Raw genomic sequence first — 18852 nt, 5'->3', positions numbered from 1 at the left:
TTGTCAATACTTGCTAGTTTTTTTGCAGTTGTAGCATTGTCTATGACCGACTTTTTTACACAACGCAGCAAAAGATTTCGTGTTAGTTCCAATATACTGGAATATAAGAATGGACTGAGAGGTTTGGAGGTCTGAAAATTTAAAAGAAAAGGTTGAAATTCTTCAGAAATTAGCTTAAAGAATGCTAATTTTGGTAGCATTATTGGATCCTTAACACAGTCTTCTACATTTTTTTATTGAGATTCCGGCTAGCTGAGAATTTTTTTTCTCTTCTATGTACCTTTTAATGTTGTCAAAAATTAATATGGCATGCTCCACACAAGGAAGATATTCAAGCCACCTGATTTGGCAGAACTTTTTTGGAAAAATGTTGCTACCAGATATGTCAGTATACTCTGCTCGTCTAACAGGACTATCTTTGGAAATATAGTATATTCCTCTCAGAAACTGGGTCACCTTCCATCCTATTTTATTGTGACTTATTTGAAATGCACCATGGATAACGTGAAGGCAACATGATCCAATATTCACCATCTTAGAAGCATCTTCATTTAATTCAATGCATGATTTTAAAAGTGTCAAAAACTTCCAATTCACAGCAAGACCATCCATGCTTACTTGCAATATTTTCTCAAGTGGAAGTGGATTAATACAGGCTTTAAAAATTTCCAGCATATTCTCTACAGTAGACTTTTGAAGAAATGCAGAATTCAAATATCGGGTGCAAACTTGTTGTTTCGAATCACACCAAAAATGAATGTGCAGATCCATTTGTCCCTTTTGTGCAATTTTGTTCAGTGCTTTGTCAAAACAAAAAACAAATACTTTACATATTGAAAGCTCTGCTGTTTTTGGAGATTAAAAATTCAATTAATCATTTCATTTCAGAAGAAAATTCAACTTAAATTAAACGTATCTTGAAAAATACTGAAAAAAGTAAATATTGGTTAAGACAAATGTTCCATGTGCAAGAAAGAGGAAATTTTCTCAACTGTTGTCTGTAAACCAGTTATTCACACAAAGAGCAATAAACCTAGCAACCCTATCAAAAATTCCTTATCATTGGATAAACAAGAGGAAAATTGCTAACAGGACAGGTTCTACCAGGGAAAGAGGAATGTTCTTATGAGGAAATTACATATTTTGAAATACAGAATTTTTCCTTGAAACTTTATTTTTGCCTGTCAGTCTTTGAATGAACTATAGTTTTTTTTATTTTCCTAACTTTATGAACTTGTAAGAAAAATCTTGACTTTATGAATATGTAAGAAAAATCCTGACTTTTTCCTGACTTATTAGCTTAATTTTAGAATATCCTGACTTTTGCAGGTTTTGCAGGTTTTCCTGACCGTGTAGGACCCTGTAACAAGAATCAAGAATCCTAGTCTTCTGGATTGGGTTCAGAATTACAAGGCTACGGAGTTGACTATTGATAGTCATAAACTCAAAATCGGGTCAGCTGGTCAACACCGGTTATAAATATAAAACTAGCAAGAGAAATTGTGCTGACCGAGGTTGTTTTACTCGCCAAAATCTCTGATCAATCAGCAAAATATATATATTTTTTAAAAACTGTTTTTTTTTGTTAACGCGCTTTCTTGGTTTAAAAACAAAACAGGACTAGTCTCCTTATGCTATCGAATACGTTACATTACATTTATAATCACAGATGTTGTCCAAAATACCAACAAATAGTTAAGTTCTGGAGAAGATTTTTAAGCGTTCTCCGCTGGAACAGTTTTTTAAAACAGTGCCCCCCCCCCACTTACGCAGGAAGAAGTGTATAGCATTGAAATTTTAGTGCAATTTCATACATAAAGCTCAACAATTGGCTCAACATGAGCTAAAAAAAAAAAAATAATAAACTAGAAGAGATTACTCTCTGGCAATTTAAACATACAAGGTAAATTAACAAAACACATTGAGTTAATTTAATCAGCACAATATACAGTAATGGCATATGAAGACTCATTTTTAAGGAAATAGAGTAAATATAATAATTTCCCATTTTACCTTCAAGCAATCAAAAGTTTAAATTATCCTCAGTAAATACAGTAAAATACATAGATCAGATATACGGAAATCGTGATGGTTTTAAAATATTTGCAGCGAAAAAAGATAGATAAACGAGTCTCATGTCACTAGAGATCATCCAATGTTATTTTTTTTTTACTATCAGAAACAGTAAATTCAATGTATATGAAATTTTTATGGTTTAACATTTAGCTTACGCAGTTGCTTTTAAAAATGTTTTATTAATTTTAAATTAATGTGTGCATTTTTATCGCGTATTTTTTTAAAAAAATTAGTTAATGGTGATTTCAAGTTATTCTTCACATGTAACAGTAGGATATTTCCAGTCATCATAAAAAATAATAAATAAATTTTTTGAAGTTTGGAATTTATTATAGAATAAAAAACAGCACTTTCCTAAAAATTTTATTATGTTTGAAATCCTCCTCATAAAGAATATTAATTAAAACTAAAAATAAATTAATAATTTCCCATTAATGTCATATGAATTAAAGTAACACAGTTGAAAAAGAAAATTATCTCAATTATCTCATAAAGTAATGGAAGAAAATTCTACCTTTCCAGTATATAAATAAAAGAGGACTTCTCTAAAAACATCAGGTTTTGCGAGAGGTAACCTGATTGGAGTGGGCGTACCAGGTGGTGAGGGTGAGACAGTTGATCCTGGTACCTTGCACATTTCACCTCGTTTCACATTTTGGAAACTAGCACACCTAAAAAGGAAAAGAAATTACTACTTTAACTATGAAACAACAAGCAGTCCTGCAAATCAATAAAATAATTAAAAGTTAATATTATTATTAGTTTTTATATGTGAAGCTAATTTTTTTGTGAAGAAATGACAAGTCAGAACTTTTTCTGTTCAATTTATATTTATTTATTTGAAGAAAAAGAAAACTTATTCTATGGGTAATAACATAACAAGCCATGTTTTACAATTCTTAATGACCATTTTTTATAAGGTTATTTATTTTTTCATTTATATTTCTGAAAACATAAAACAACAGCATGTACCAAATTAAATTTTTTTTTTTTTTTTTTTTGAAACAAAATATTTGCGAATTTTATTTTGGCCTGCTACTGTCGACATTTGTAACTAATTGTTTCGTTAAAAGAAAGAAAAAAAAATCATTCAATCCACTAATGAATAGAGATCTTATTCACATTACTTCTGTGTATTGTAATTTTATCTGTTATTTATTCCATTGATGATAGAATCATTTATTACATTGATCATTAAAACATTTTATTCATTGCTCAATGGATGTTTTATTGATTAACTTTATTCTTTTATAATTTCAAAGATTAAAAACTAAATATCAGCCCAATCGTCACTAAGTGCACAGTCCTATTTGGATTTTACAGCCATGAGATAGGCAAAAAAGCTATTCACAGTTTTGCATTACTTGTTAAGAATCATAATTAATTTTTCATAGTGAAAATCTATGTAATACTATAAATTAAGAAATAAAATTCGCTTGTTGTAAACACATTTACCTATATTTCGAAAAATAAATCCACAAAATAAATTAAATATACTAGGTTCTTTATAAATAAAAAACTATGTTGATGTAATATTAAAATACTGTGGAGAAAATAAGGAACTAATAATGCATAATTTAGATATTATTGCTTTAAATAAATTATAAGATGAAGTTCTACGTAAACTAAACAAAATCACCAATCAATAGCATCCATAAAAATTTGGATAAACAGCTAGGCTGATATCGGAATTTAGAATCTTAATCGTACTTTTGATTTATGCCCAAGCAGATAAATTGGAAAAGAACAATACTTTAAAAACCATTATCTACCTTTCGTTCGTTGTTAGAAACAAATGGCATCCATCTTCAGAATCACGGATAACAGTGATTTAATTTAGCAATGTCTATTTAACTAAGTAAATTCAAAACAGTGAGCGAATAAAATGGAATGTTATAAATGAAGGCAGAGGTGTGGATGCGCTGCCATTTTTCCGTCATCAATTTCTCAACATAGAATGCTTGTATTAACTTAGCAAATATAATATACTAAATATCTACAACTAGGGGAGATGTTGAAAAGTTTTCGATCCATCTGTTATATTTTTCAGCTTAAAATACCATATTAAAATCGTTCTTTTAGTTTAAGCTTTTTATAGGAATAGTTTTAACAGAAAAAAAACTTATATTGTTATTAAATTTATTTACACACGTTTAAAAAAGGGGTTTATTCAAATTATATTAGTTTCTGGACTAATCTTATTAATTAAAGTATAAATCTAAGCTCTATATTTCTTTTTATGCTTCAATGTTATGCAAATTGATTTTGAAAACGAATCTATAACGAAAAAAAAATTTTAGACTTTTTTTTTCAGAAATGAAATGAGAATCTAATTATCTTATAGACTACAACTATAAGAAAATTAATTTGCTTGATACTTTTTAAATTTTGATATAAACAAAATTTTCAGACGAGTCAAAATATTTCCCTGCTCATTTTTATTGTAAATGGCGTTCTGATATTGTTGTTATTTTTTTTATTCCTTAACACTGACAGAAATAGAATGTTGTCGTTTATTTTCTAGTGAGATAGAAACTTTGAAAACACACACTTTTTTCTTTAAAAGGATTGAAATACTTAAGTTAACGAAAACTGGTACAATATTTTTGCTATTGTGCTGCATGCTGACAGACGTTAATGGAAATAATCTTACCAAACCCAAACTTCACTTACACATCAATTGGATTCTCTCAAGTGACGTTATCGTAGGTAAATCGTTTCATAAGCCAATGACGTCGCTTACAGGTATCCATATCAGTATGATTTAAATCAAATGGTTAGGCATAATCACTTCACTTGAGTTTCGGGTTTTAAGTCCCCGATTGCGCACTCTATGGAGAAATGCTTATAAAAGGCCTTAAATTAAATTAGAATTCAGTTTTTGTTATTCAATATGCCATTATGCCATACAGCAATATTCAAGTTTTGTATACATATTTATTTAAACTACACTTCCTAAGTTCCGTATGAATTAATCCATCACTCATTCCTTAAATCACGTATTTCAGGATAGACTTAACTTTTGCATATGCATAATTCGTAAACAAAATGCGAGCACAACCATATCCAAATTAACTATATTGAGTGAAAATGAACTTAGTGAGAGCGTTATTAAATTTACACCATCCTTTTCAATATACTAATATAATCAGCTGAATTATTAAAGAACACTCATTATGCAACGGTTTAACGAACGACAAACAGTTATAACGAATGAAAATTCGTTTGGCAAATGTATCAATTCCATGCATTTGTCATAGATGGAGATAGAAGGGCGCTAAATCGGTGTTCTGTTCGAAATTAGAACAATGGGAAGAGAAAGTTATGGACAAAAGAGCGGTCGGAAGCAGCTGTGAAGTTGGGGGAGGGTTTTGGAATGCCACCCCCCATCGATTTTGTGCCCTGGCACCAAGGGAATCTGCTTTCTCGACGGTGCATCGGTAATTAATCAGGAATAATAAGGAACACCGCTTCGCTTTTGCCACGCTCGATAATTAATTTATGCTGCCTCTGGTACTGGGGTTGCCAAGAATGGAAAATACTGCGCTATTTATAAAATTTTTAACACTGTTTGAATTGTAATGGCTAATAGATCTGGTTTTCTTCAGAAGTTAGACATATCATATATGACGTTTATTAGTTTACTTAATTCTTTACGCTTTTAAATATATTATGATTCAGTACCATTATTTCCAAGTTTCCCATAATTGGGCAATTATATGCACTGAACTATTAATACCTAATAACTAATCACTCTTCAACACATTGATGGCTACTTCTGACGCTTTGAAAATTATTATATTGAATACGAAAATACTTATGTAAATAGAATCATGTAGAATAGCCGTGTTGTTAATACAGGGTGTTCTGTAATGACCACAGTTACTTTTTATTATAACAGTAATTTTTGGAATTCTTCACAAAAATGAAAGCAATAAAGTAGGCTAACTGAAAGGTCGTAAATAAATTTTTAAGCTAGGAAAATATAAAAACGCTACCGAAATGTGATGAATCGTTATTGGGAAAGGCGGCTATACATAATATCAAAACCAGTGTGATTGCTGGAAAAAAAACAGAAAGGAGCTTGAAAGTGCTTATTTGAAACAACTTGCAACGAAACACGTTCTGATGCTCAGTACACTTACCTTCCTCTATCATGATTCATTAGATTTCGAAAGCGTTTTTTTATCGCTTAATATCAAATCGGGACCTCCAATGAGAGTTCTTTTTGAGGAGGATTTTTAAAAATATATAGCATAGGCAAATCAATACCTCTGGGGGTACTGGATTGGAGATCGATCGTTCTCTGATTCAGGTCAAAATCACGATCTGTGGATGAATGAATGGGTCCCCCCTATAAACGGGTGCGACGTATGGTGTGGCATACTCGAAAACAAGAACAATCGCACCCCCTCTGCCTAAACAGGCATACGTCAACAACAACACAGCAAAGGCGGAATACTCCATATAATCCGGTTAATATTTATTATAATCAAAAATAAATAAAATTAGCAAAGATTTTTAAATTATGTCAGTTGATCAGTAGAGTATTTGTATATAGACAGAAACATTGTTGATAATAAAATTTTGATAATGAGCTAATACATAATTATACTTTGCGAATTTGTGTTATATAAATAAAATCCTTAAATCACGACCAAGATAATTTTAACTTGCCTTGACTTAACGGATCTGAACTTAGTTTTCGCTAACATTATGTATCTCATTTATTCCTTCTCCAATATAAGAACTGCTCTAAAAGTTTGCATTAGTTATCCGCCTTAGTTCTTTACGCATATTTTTGAATGACAGCGAACATTTATAAATATTTGTCGATCAAACTGCAATTTATTTATATTAATTGATAAAATTCTGATTAGTTTAAAATTTTCAAGCATGACACGTTTTATTTTGAGTTTTAGAATCAACTTTACGGTTAAGGGTTCGTTCCACACATTCGAGTGGTTAGTGAAGGTAGAACGTGCAAAGCAAAATCAGATCAATCGCAGTTATTTAAATAAAATGGAACATTTACAAAGTAAAACATATTTAGTGTAAATTTTGGATTCAAGTAAAAAAAATTTAATCTAAATTCTAGCTTTATAAAAAATCTCAACTAAAAGTTTTATTTTAAAAAAAAATCCAAATCAGATATCAATAAATTTAGATAGATTAAATTAATCAGTAGTCAGATTAAAATCAATAGAGTACAATTACAATTTTACACGAAAGGTTTAATAACATTTGTAAAGGTGAACGAAACCAATCAAACCAGTTATAACAAATAAATAACTTTAAAAAAAACTAAACTTATGAAAAATGAAATAATGTTGAAACAATTTTAACGACAGCAATAGCAATGACCTGCACAATTTTCCATGCAACGAAAGTACTAAATATATTAAACAACTAACAAAACTTAAAACCATTAACTTGCTTAACGAAAAATGTTTCAGGATTGAGTATATATATTTAGCATTGGCTAGTATATAATGCATACATATAGTTAACTGTCGTTATTTTATTAGATTTATGTAATTGCATTCAGATTAAGGTTTACAAGTTAACAAACACCAAGTGTTATTCAGATTCTGTAAAAAAAATTCTGTAGGCATCTTATACATGACCCATTTAGCAAGAAATTCTAATTCCGATGAAATTTTCTTTTTTTATTGAAATAAATAAATAAAAAATCATTACAAGAAAGATTCTGAAAGAAAATGCTTTGCTAACATTTAAAACTCACAAAAAGGGTAAAGAGCTTGAGAATAAACACTGAAATTAATGTGAGCAGTTTGTTTTAAGAAAAAGAATTGCCGCCACGTATACAATCCACTCCCCTTTTGTAATAAAAAAAAAAAAATATTATTCGAAGACTTACTTCTAAGCGTTCGAGAAAGAAACGAAATCGCCATCAAATGGTAAAATTAGTAACCTTAAGACCAAATGCAAATTGATATTCCATTCATTAATGCGTAATAAAGCCATGCCTTTCAAGTAACCAAGTGGAGGCATTGGAGAAATAGTATAAAATCTAAGAGTTCTCAAATTACATCCATTAAGAACAACTTCCCGCACTAGGTATAAAAGTAGCGCCGAAATTCATTAATTCACTTTCTAAAGTAATGCGCAATAAATTGTTGCATTAGGTTCAATTTTCCATACAATTTTCAACTACTAACGAAACTATTAGCACTTACTTAACAAATAAATAAATAAATAAATAAAACTATGTTTTTTGAGATTATAGGTTTAGCACTGGCTAGTATGTTGTACGCATATATACAGTCAACTATCGTTAGTTTATTTGACTTAAATAATTGCATTCAGAATAGGCTTTACAACTTTAATATCAAATTTCGTTTAGGTTTTCTAAAAGCCTTTAAATTTCCATCTTAAAAACGACCCATTTAGCAGATAATCATAATTCCAATGAATTTTTCTGATTTAAATAAATAAAAACAAAAAGTACAAGAAAGATTCTGAAAGGAAATGTTTGGCTAACATTCAAAAGCTATTCAAAACTCATCCAAAAGGTAAAGAAAGTACTTTGGAATGAAAACTGAAATTAATGAGAGCAATTTGTTTTAGAAAAAGAGTAGTAATTTATATAATCCTTCCAGCTTTTAAAATTAAAAAATAACAATAACTTTCGATGACTTAATTCTAAGCGTTCTCGCCAAAGGAACCAAATCGCCAACAAATGGTAAAATTAGTAACCTCAAGACCAAATGCAAATTGCTATTCCATTCATTAATGCGTAATAAAGCCTTGCCTTTCAACTTACCAAGCGGCGGCGTTGGGGAAACAGTACAAAAGCCAAGAATTTCCAAATTACATCCTTTAAAAGAGTAATTCCCTGCACCAAAGTATAAAAGTACCGCCGAAATTCTTTTCGGAGTTATTCACTTTCTAACGCAACACGCAATAAGTTGTTGCTTGAGTTCTTGAAAGGAAAAGAGGAGCAAAAAAAGGGAAAAGCTTTTTGATTTAATCTTGGATGAGTGGGTGTATGTGTTCCATCTTATCTGCCATTCATTTAAGCCTTGTTTGTATTATTATTATGTTCTTGGGCATGAGCAAGTGGGTTGCAGCCCTAACTCATTAATTTCAAACCCCCCTCATAGCCGACAACAAAATGGATGTGATGGAAATTATAAAGTAACGAATAGAGAAATTTATAAGAAGTAAATCATGTTTATCACTCATGGAAATAATTTGATTCGCCAAGTGAAATAATGGTAAACAGGGTGGAAGTATACATACATTTTCAACTTTAACGCACAACATTAGAAATAAATAGTTTGGTTTGTATAAGCAATCTTATGAGAGTGGGTGCATGTGTTGCAACTTATCTGCCATTCATTTAAAGCTACACGTGTTTTGTGCGAGATTTAACACTTTCAGGTAGCGTTCAGGTAAATACGTGACTGCTACTGTCACGTACTTGAGTATGGTACTGCGCTAAGCAGAATTTACTTACGTGAATTTACGGGATGCCACGTGAAAGTGCAAAACTTCTTTATGTTCTTGGGCATGAGTTATTTAGGTTGCAGCTCTAACTCGTCAATTTCATAGCCCCTCATAGTCGACAACAAAATGAATAAGATTCAAATTATAAAGCGACAAAAAGAGAAATATTAAGAAAATCATGCTTCACACTCATGGGAATAAATTGATTCGCAGAGTAAAATAATGGTATATACGGGTGGAATTAAAAATGTCATTCCAAATCTGATGCTCACACTCCAAATTTGCCGATTCCAATATTCCAAATTTGATGACACTTGAAATAAATAGTTTGGTTGGCACATGTGATAGCGATCGTTCATGAGTGGGTGTATATATTATAGCTTATCTGCCATTCATTTAGACCAATATGTATTTTTTTGAGAAATTCTACATTGTCAGGTAGCATACGTAGCTGTCACGTACTTCGGTATGGTACTGCGCAAAACAGAATTTACGTACGTGAACTTACGGGATGCTGCGTGAAAGTGCAAAACATCTCTAGGATTACGTTTTTGGCCATGAGCAATTTGGGTTGCAGCTCTAACTCCTCACTTTTACATCCGCTCGATCACTTTCAAATTGTCGATAACAAAATGAGTGAAGTACAAATTATAAAAAAATGAAAAGAGAATTGTATCGGAAGCAAATCACGTTTATCACTCATGGAAATAATTTGATTCGAGAGTAAAATGACGGTATTTAGGGTGGAATGGATAACTAGTCAAATTTTGATTTCGTGACACAGCTAAGTTAACTGCTAACCGAGCTGTTAACTGTTAACCAAAAACAATTTCCAAAGAGAGATACGTTTTTCCCTTCTTCATTAATTCACAAAGCAAAGCTCGATACGTAGTAGAACCGCTTGAACCTCTTTTCTTACTCTGGTGAAAATTTTATTTTTGAGACTAACATAAACATCAAACCAAAATAGTTAATCGGCTCCGCCCCGTTCGCGCTGTGCATTAAAAATATCATAATTGATGTGTTGTAACATTTTAAATAAGTAAACGTCTCAGCAGCAAACAATATTTTTTGGTCTTCACCAAATTTCGACGATGAAATACGCAAATTCGTCTTCCAAAAATCACAGTAGAACCTCAGTGTATTTATAACGAATGTCATTCAAAAATGATTTTTTTTTAATTCTATAAAAAAAAAGTAAACACTGTACTTGTTGGAAAGACATTTTTGGTTCACCATTTTTAAAGAACAAATTTTATGTTTTTAACAAACATAAATTATAGGTTGCATTATTAGTTACTAAAATCCAAACCTTAAATTTTATTCGTTTGTGTGCGTGACTGTAATCATTCTCAGGAACATATATATACATGATTGATTAGTGTATAGTCTAACTATCTAATGGTTATAAATGAAACGCACTTGCTACGTTTATGAAAACATTAAAAAGCGTAAAATAAAGGTTTTAATTGTGTCTTCAAAAATGTTACTCCTTTTTATCTTTTTATGTTTCCCCGAATAACTGAAAACCATTCTTAAAATTTTTTAAACATTGCTATGGTAACAAAAGTTAAATACTTTAATTTTGAGAAATCACTAAAATCTAGCATGATTTGTATTAACCTCTCTTTTAAATGTTACAATACTTCCTGAATTTTACTTCCTTATTTATTTTACGAAACTTTTTTCCTTAAAACTTTTGCCGTATTGTATAAGTATTTCAAAACGCTAGGCAACCATATTATTGCTCATATTATCTTATAATGCCTTATAAAACATGAAGTACTTCTATAATATTATATTCTTTACAATTAAAATTTTCCCATTGATATTGAAATCATTATTATAGAAAATTATTTTAACTATATATAATTTGTTTCTCACACAATAACAACTGAGATATAAATGAACAAATTATTGATCAATGGTAATTCGATACAATTTAAAGATATTAAATTTCAAGTTTAATGCTTATTTTGATTTTATATTCATTATTAGGAAAATAGCTCATAATAATAGTTTTCCCACAATGGCATGATAAGTGAGTGAAATTCTTTATCAAATTTAATAAAAACGGCAGAATAAAAAGAGTCCTAAAGAGATTTGAATGACAAAGAAAATTTTATCATTGTTAAAATTGCAACAGAATCAAAACTTTTGATCGTATTCATTCAGATAATTTAAAAGCGCTGTCCTTTTTCCCTATTAGAAACGCAGTTTTAAATATACATAAAATTTTGAAAAACGTTTTCTTTTATGGATAAACTCGGTCTTTCTCAATACAGAAATCAGCAACAGAGTTCGAAAATTCTTTTTTTATAAATGTTTATAAATGGAATTTTGCGATCTATTTTACAGGCAAATCAAACACGATCTTACTCACTACAGTAATTAGCAACGCAGTTATATATGAAATTTTGTGTTACATTTTCTTTTGCGGGCAAATCAAAAACGAACTTACAGTAATTAGCAACGCAGTTTGAATGCATGAGCTTTAAAAAGACAATGAAATTTAGAGACAGATACTTAGAAAATTTGAGTTTCTTTAATAGAGAATCATAATTAACTTCTTTGGAAATCAAATACTTATCTCTTAAGTAATCTTCAATAAATGACAACAGTATTCACATTAACTTTACACAAATTGTAAATCATAAAACTATTTTTGGCAATGATTAAAAATCTCATGCTTCAATCGTCAAACGATTGGAAATTTTTTATTGGCTTGTTAAAGATATTTGGAATCGCAATTAAAGAAGATGCAACTCTAAAATACAATTTTATCCAGAAAGCACGCATTGCATTTTATGCAGTTCTGTACTCTTTGTGGATAGTGTCCGTCTTATATGTTTCAACTGCTGCATTCCTTCTTTCAAGGAAAAACCTCATTTTTGCTGTAATGAACATCCTTAGAATGGTCATAGTTATTGTTCTATCAGTAAATCTTCGTTTAATCTTGAAAAAAATTATTAAGAAAGCGCAGCTGATACGCCGAATTGCTAACTACCATCGTATAAAACCTTTTCGAAAGAAATCGAATAGGTCAGTGATGTTTTTATTCGTTTTACTTTCCATTAATTACATAGTACTTCTTTCTCAAGACTCTGTGTACAAAATTGATATAACATTACCTTTGAAATTATTTAGCATTGGAATTTTTGGCCAAAGAAATTCCACCAGTTTCGATCCGCCCTACATTAAAACAGTAAAGATTCTTCTTATTTCTTCAAATTTCGCTTTCTTGATTTTTTTGCCATACGCAGCTGGTGTCATCTGCTATTTAACTCAGCTGGAGAACTATAATATTATTCAATCTCACTGTAACACAGTTAAAGTGGCTGTTAGAAATGGAATAACATCAAAAAAACTATCTGCAATCATCAATAACTATGAGCGAATATCAAATGCCGTGAAGCAAGTCAATGATTTGCTTGCAACTTCGATTGTGTGTTTGATTGGATATTGGTTTATGTCTATTTGTTTTCTTATCTATGGATTTTCAAGTCCTCGTGCTAATACTTTGCAGTGTGCGACGTTTTCAATCAGTTTGGCAGTTGTATTAGGTCAATTAATAAGTTTCGTTAATGTCTGCGATAAAATTGAAAATGAAATCCAAAACATTCGAGCAGTTATCGATTTCAAAATTGAGCAAAATAAAGATTTGCTTACGAAAGAAGCTGGACTTTCATTCACGCATTCAGCATTTAAACGATTCAGTAAAAATGTTTCTGTTGCCCCTTTGGGTTTTTTTAAGTTGAATAACAGTTTCCTTCCTGAAATCTTTGGATTAATTATAACTTATAATATCATTCTTTTACAATTTCAAGTAAGCTAAACCTTAGAGGCTAAGCCTTCATCTCAAAACGCAAATATCAGAAAATTCTAATTGAAAGCATACTTAGTAAAACAAAAATTGCAGTAAACCATAAAAAGCAAGCTTCATACACAAAGCTTCAGCACAAAGATCAGAAGCTTGAACATCAATTTCAAAAAGTTTCTGCATTTTGGGAATCAAATAATGAACTGGTCACGTTTCTTCACGCTTCCGGACACTCACTGTAGTGTAAGATTTCTAGTAATGTAACCTTTATAACCTCTTAAAAATTTTAGCTAAGCATTTTCGGATCACTCTGCATAGTATGTCTGAGTCGTTTCTCGGAATGCGACTGGATGGAACTCGCATCTTAATGACTGAGATTAATTAATAACACTAACCACTTGTAAATTTTGGCCAAACATTTTAGGATCACTCTGTATAGTATGTCTCAACCTTATGAATAAGTATGGCTAAAACGCTTTTAGAAAGACAATCAGAACTTGCATGTTGCGTCAGTAGAACACGCTAATAAACGTAGTACAACAATCTACACAGGAACTTAGAAATTTTATGTTTCCAGTATAAAATCACTTACTTAGAAGTTAGTCATATACTCCTTATTAATCCCTTTTTTGATGTTTATTTTACCTCTATTTCATACATTCTGAGCCGAAGAGTGTTGCACACCAGGGCTAAAGAAAAGAGAAGGGCTGGTTCATTCCTCTCTTAGAGCTGAAGCTATTATTTCCTTCCTCATGACGTCACGCCGCACACAGAGCTTTGAGATCGCAAGCAAAGATATTATGAAAACTTGGCATCATTCTCTCTGCAAAAATAAGTTTGACTTTTCCTTGATATTAGTGGTGCTGAATCTAAAAAGCATTGATGCTGGGCATGCCAGGCAAATGTATACTAGACCTAGTATATATTTTTTCTAGTATATATTTCGGACATTTACCAAAGCGACTGAAACGCTTCTCTCTGGTTACTGACAACACATATGTGCCTATGGAGGAGTAGGAACAGTGTGTCACTATGCAATACAATGTCCGCTTACCACATCTTAGCACTTTAAACAATCAAAGCTAGAATTCCTCATAGCCTTGAAGAGATGAATCTTAAATTGAAACAGATGGCAACCCACCTGATTAATTTTCTAGAAGAATGCGAGGAAATCCTGAAGTAATTTTCATGAAAAAAAATGATAAAATTATGCAATGGTGAGCACCAATCACTACTAAGCTTGACCAATTAGCTCTGAATACTTTCTAATCAAAATGCCCTAACTAATAGAAAAATATAATTTTTTTTAAATCAGTTTTTGCGGGTTTTTTAAAATTTTGTATCGATTTTTTTCGTCTCCTTTTTTTCAAAATCGTTTTTAGTTACTATTTGCTATTATTTTTTTTTCTCTCTCTCTTGTCTTTCAACCTTAACCATTTACCGATAAATGTTCCTTTAGGGTATGGGGTAATGCCCCCATAGGTGCGGGATAAAATGTGTGTGTGTGTGTACGTGCGTGTGTATGTGTAATTGTTATGTTTTTCTGATAACGTCTATGATTGATTTTTTGAATATTTGAAAAATCCACTGAGCCTCGAAGCTGATTATTGAATTATTGGTTATATTGAATTGAACACACATCAATTACTTTTCCACGAAAAAAAAATAAAAATAGGAGTAGCTATTTCAAAATTCTACCCTTTTAGCCTTTGCTGCGGTAGATGGATAATAATTTATATCACTATTCTTGAGAGTATACTTTATAGTACTTTCATGTAAAATTCTATTTTGCTTCCTAAAATGGTATGATCGCCAAGGGGTCATATGTTGGCAAAGTTATTTAGTTATCAGCATGCACAAAGTCAGCACGGAAGATAAAATATTTTTGGCTTTACAGCATGTTAACTGCCGTTCATTTGAAAAAACATCGTAAGTTCTTCAGGATAGAATTTGGAAAAAGTGGTTTGATTATTTTTTTTTTCATGTTGCAACGCTAGAATAGAATTTCTGGAAACTGATCAAAAAAAATAATTTTTCAAAATATATATATTTTTTGCAATATGTAGCTTATTATGAAAGAATGCTAAACCTATAAAAAATCTCAATTATGAAATTTTATCATTTACGTTAATTTCTCTATTGCATGGTTATTGATTTCTCAATGCAAACAGTTTGTACTAAACAGGACAATGACCTGTCGGAACAGAACATTTATAAAATAAGAAATGAATAACTAAAATAAAATAAGAAATGAATAACACAGCATAATTATTAAGTTTAAGGTTATAAAGCAGAAATATAAAACAAATTTTATTTTAATAACTCAGGTGATTCAGCTGGATAGAATAGGTTCCAAATTAAGATTCCAAATAATAAAATTTCTTCTTCTAATTAATGATGCATAGCGTATTTTTAATGGAATTTTGAAACTCGCTTAATCTCTCTGGCATGCGAAATGCAAGTTCCGGATGGAACATGGCTTAGCAAGAATTAAATTATGCATGGCTAAAGAGAAAAGTAAAATTCTAATTTTCTGCACAATATTCTACGCTAATTACCATTCCAAATAACTAATTTTACAATTACTTTAAAATCTTCTTTAGACGAAAACATCTTTCTCGTTCGAAAAGTGTAATTATGACTCAGCAGCGCTTGGTTTTCGATTCAACTTTCCCAACTAATTAATCATTAGAATTTTTGAAGGTTAAGCATATTTTCCCAAGAGAAAAAAAAAATGGCTGACGGGTTTTATAGAAAGATATGCCTAGATTAATCATCCACGATACATTTAACAAAGATTATTTTTTTTTTTTTAGTTTATTTCGTTGGAAAATTCAGAGCGAGTAGATGAGTGTAAATAGCTGATAACAAAATTTTTGGAATTATAAAAATTAAATATTTTGAAGCTAAAAACTTTAAAAAAAAAAGAAAAAAAGATTTTAAATGGTAAGCTGATTAATGATTATTCTTTGGATTGCATTAAATATTTTTCCCTTTATAATCGTACGCGGTAAATCATGTAGAAAAACTATTAAACAAATATTATTGAATTCAAATTATTAGTTTCGAACCATTTACTCTGTAATAGATACAACGATAATTTCTTATAGTTTTGAATTAGAAGGTGTATTGGGAAACTAAGACTTAAATTTTCTGCGTTTTTATGATTGGTGTATTGCCAATCCAAAAATGCATTCTAAATATGTATGTGAGAGTACGATTATAATGAAGGTATTTAAATCATTTATAAATGTGAGCTGAGAATATTTTAATTTTTTTTGTTATTTAATTTCCTTTTAATGTATTTACTCAGTAAATACTTTCAAAAATAGTTTTTAAAAACTTTCTACATTTTAACCAGAGCCGTATGGTTGACAGTTGAAATGGTAGACTCAAATTTATAAAATTTACATCGAATCCTACGAAAGCATTAATACAATTACTCCAAAAAAATATATATAGATGTTTCAGATTATAAATTTTTTTTATGCACAATTAGGGCTGGTAGTATTTTATATAAAATTACATTTTATACTACAAAATAAAAATTAACTAATTATATAAAGATACAATAGATAGACTTCAATACAACAGATAGATTAAATATTGAAATTATTGGGCAAAACCATTAAAAAAAAAAAGACTACTCGAACATACATAAAAATGTTATTTGAAGAAAATTGTCAAGTGAATACTCATCAACTAGAAAATTATTACAAATGAACATTACATTCATTTGCACATTTTTTAAAATTATCTTTGCAACTTAAATAAATAAATTTAATTTTGGAATTCATGCATCAAAAGATATCTTATTATTTATGCACACATTAATATCGATTTTTCAATAGTTTTAATGATATTTTGTGCTCTTTTTCAAAAATTCCAAGCTTAGGTTTAAAAATGTTCAAATGTTATAAAAGAATTTCATAAGTTATAATTCAAATAATTGCAACAATATTCATCGTGTTAACACTTTTGTTCACATAATTATTTTCATAAGATATAATGAATAATTGTTATTAGATTAAGTTTAAGTTAAATAATTTTCAGAAGATCAAAAACCTATTTTTTTTACATAACCTACGAATCCAACAACTTTTTACCTTCCAGAGCAAAAATGTTTTTCGAGTAAACATCAGATATATTTAAAAAAAAATAAAAAAAATTTTTAATATATCTTAAAATTGCAGAATTGGTATACAATTTAGTGAAGTTAAATCCCAGCTATTCATAAGTTTGTGTATAATAAAGGCATGATATAATTTTACCATACACTAACTACTAAATGCTCGATAACTGAGATGAGTTATGAGCATTGGTTCTAATCAAGTGTTTAGAATTTAAACCTCAAATATTGGCAAACCTAGAAACCGTTATTATTGTTATACAGGCACTCAAAATAAATTAACAGATTGAAACAGTATTAAATTAGAAATATTCCTATCAAATTTTCTAATTTAGGAATAAAGCACTAGATGGCGCTCAATCATCCAGAAAGACATATAAGTCATTTTTTTGATTTGCTATTAAAATCTGACCAGAAGAAAACTAAAAGTTTGATTTAAGTCAACAAATTTTTAATAGGAAACAAATGATTTGCAGCCAAAAATAAATAAATATAGTTTATTTTGTTGTATCTCAAAACATATTTGTTAAATAGCATTTGCTGGAATTTAAAAAAAAATTGCACAGAACAATGCAAATACAACAATCGGTAATTCAATATTTAGGAATTTTAACTAAAGTTTGCGGAGTCAGAGTTGATGAGTTAAAAACGAAAAAAATTCTGCATGTGTCGGAGCTGGAATCAGAAAAATTTGCACCACTTTGAGTCCAGTTCATTAAAGTGAGATCCCCGCAGGTCAGAACGAAGTTTATAATCTAATGAAAATTATTTAAGCAAATATTTATAATTATTAAGTGAGAAAAAATTTAACTCAAATAAATAGTGCGTCAATAATTTACACTTTAAATTATCTCATACGTTTATTAAATTCGAACGTTTTTGAGCCTACGATTGATTAAACTATTGAAAAAGTTACTTAAATTCTAAAACAAAGTTTATTCAAATCATTCGAAAAGCAAATTAAAAAGATATGAAATCGAATTCTATGCACGATTTCATTTTGTTTTGGAATAAAATTAGATTATTTCTATAACATTGTAAGAAATAAAAACAGAAAGATTAAAAAAGGCAACGAGTTCAAAAGTAAAAAAGAAAAATAACAAACAAATAAATGTAACTAATAAATATTAAATTCTTATGTAAATATTTTTAAGTAATTTTGTAATGTTAATAAACTGAAATGTTAAATTTAATTACAAATGTAGAATTTCATTCAAAGTAATATACAAAATCATTCAAAGTAATACACCAGTCGTATATTAAACACTTCTTAGTGAGTTACAGTATAAATTCGAATTCATTTTGCTTAAGGGCTAAATTAAATTGTTTCGATAGGATAGTAAAATTTAAAGGG

The 18852-nt window shown here is 29.7% G+C and overlaps 1 protein-coding gene across 2 annotated transcripts in view; it reads right to left on the bottom strand.

The window, feature by feature from the left end:
* LOC107437077 (BTB/POZ domain-containing protein 9) overlaps nt 1–18852 on the bottom strand; it is a 147939-nt gene that overhangs the window by 25666 nt on the left and 103421 nt on the right. For both annotated transcript variants that reach the window (XM_021144206.2, XM_021144207.3), the window contains exon 3: nt 2591–2747. In XM_021144206.2, coding sequence (XP_020999865.1) covers nt 2591–2747 — 157 coding nt within the window. The remainder of the gene's footprint in view (nt 1–2590; nt 2748–18852) is intronic.

This window comes from Parasteatoda tepidariorum, chromosome 1 (genome assembly GCF_043381705.1).
Source record: "Parasteatoda tepidariorum isolate YZ-2023 chromosome 1, CAS_Ptep_4.0, whole genome shotgun sequence".
In the NCBI taxonomy this organism is placed as follows: domain Eukaryota; kingdom Metazoa; phylum Arthropoda; class Arachnida; order Araneae; family Theridiidae; genus Parasteatoda; species Parasteatoda tepidariorum.
Note: the sequence above shows the minus strand (reverse complement) of the source record. Positions and strands in the feature narration are given on the sequence as shown.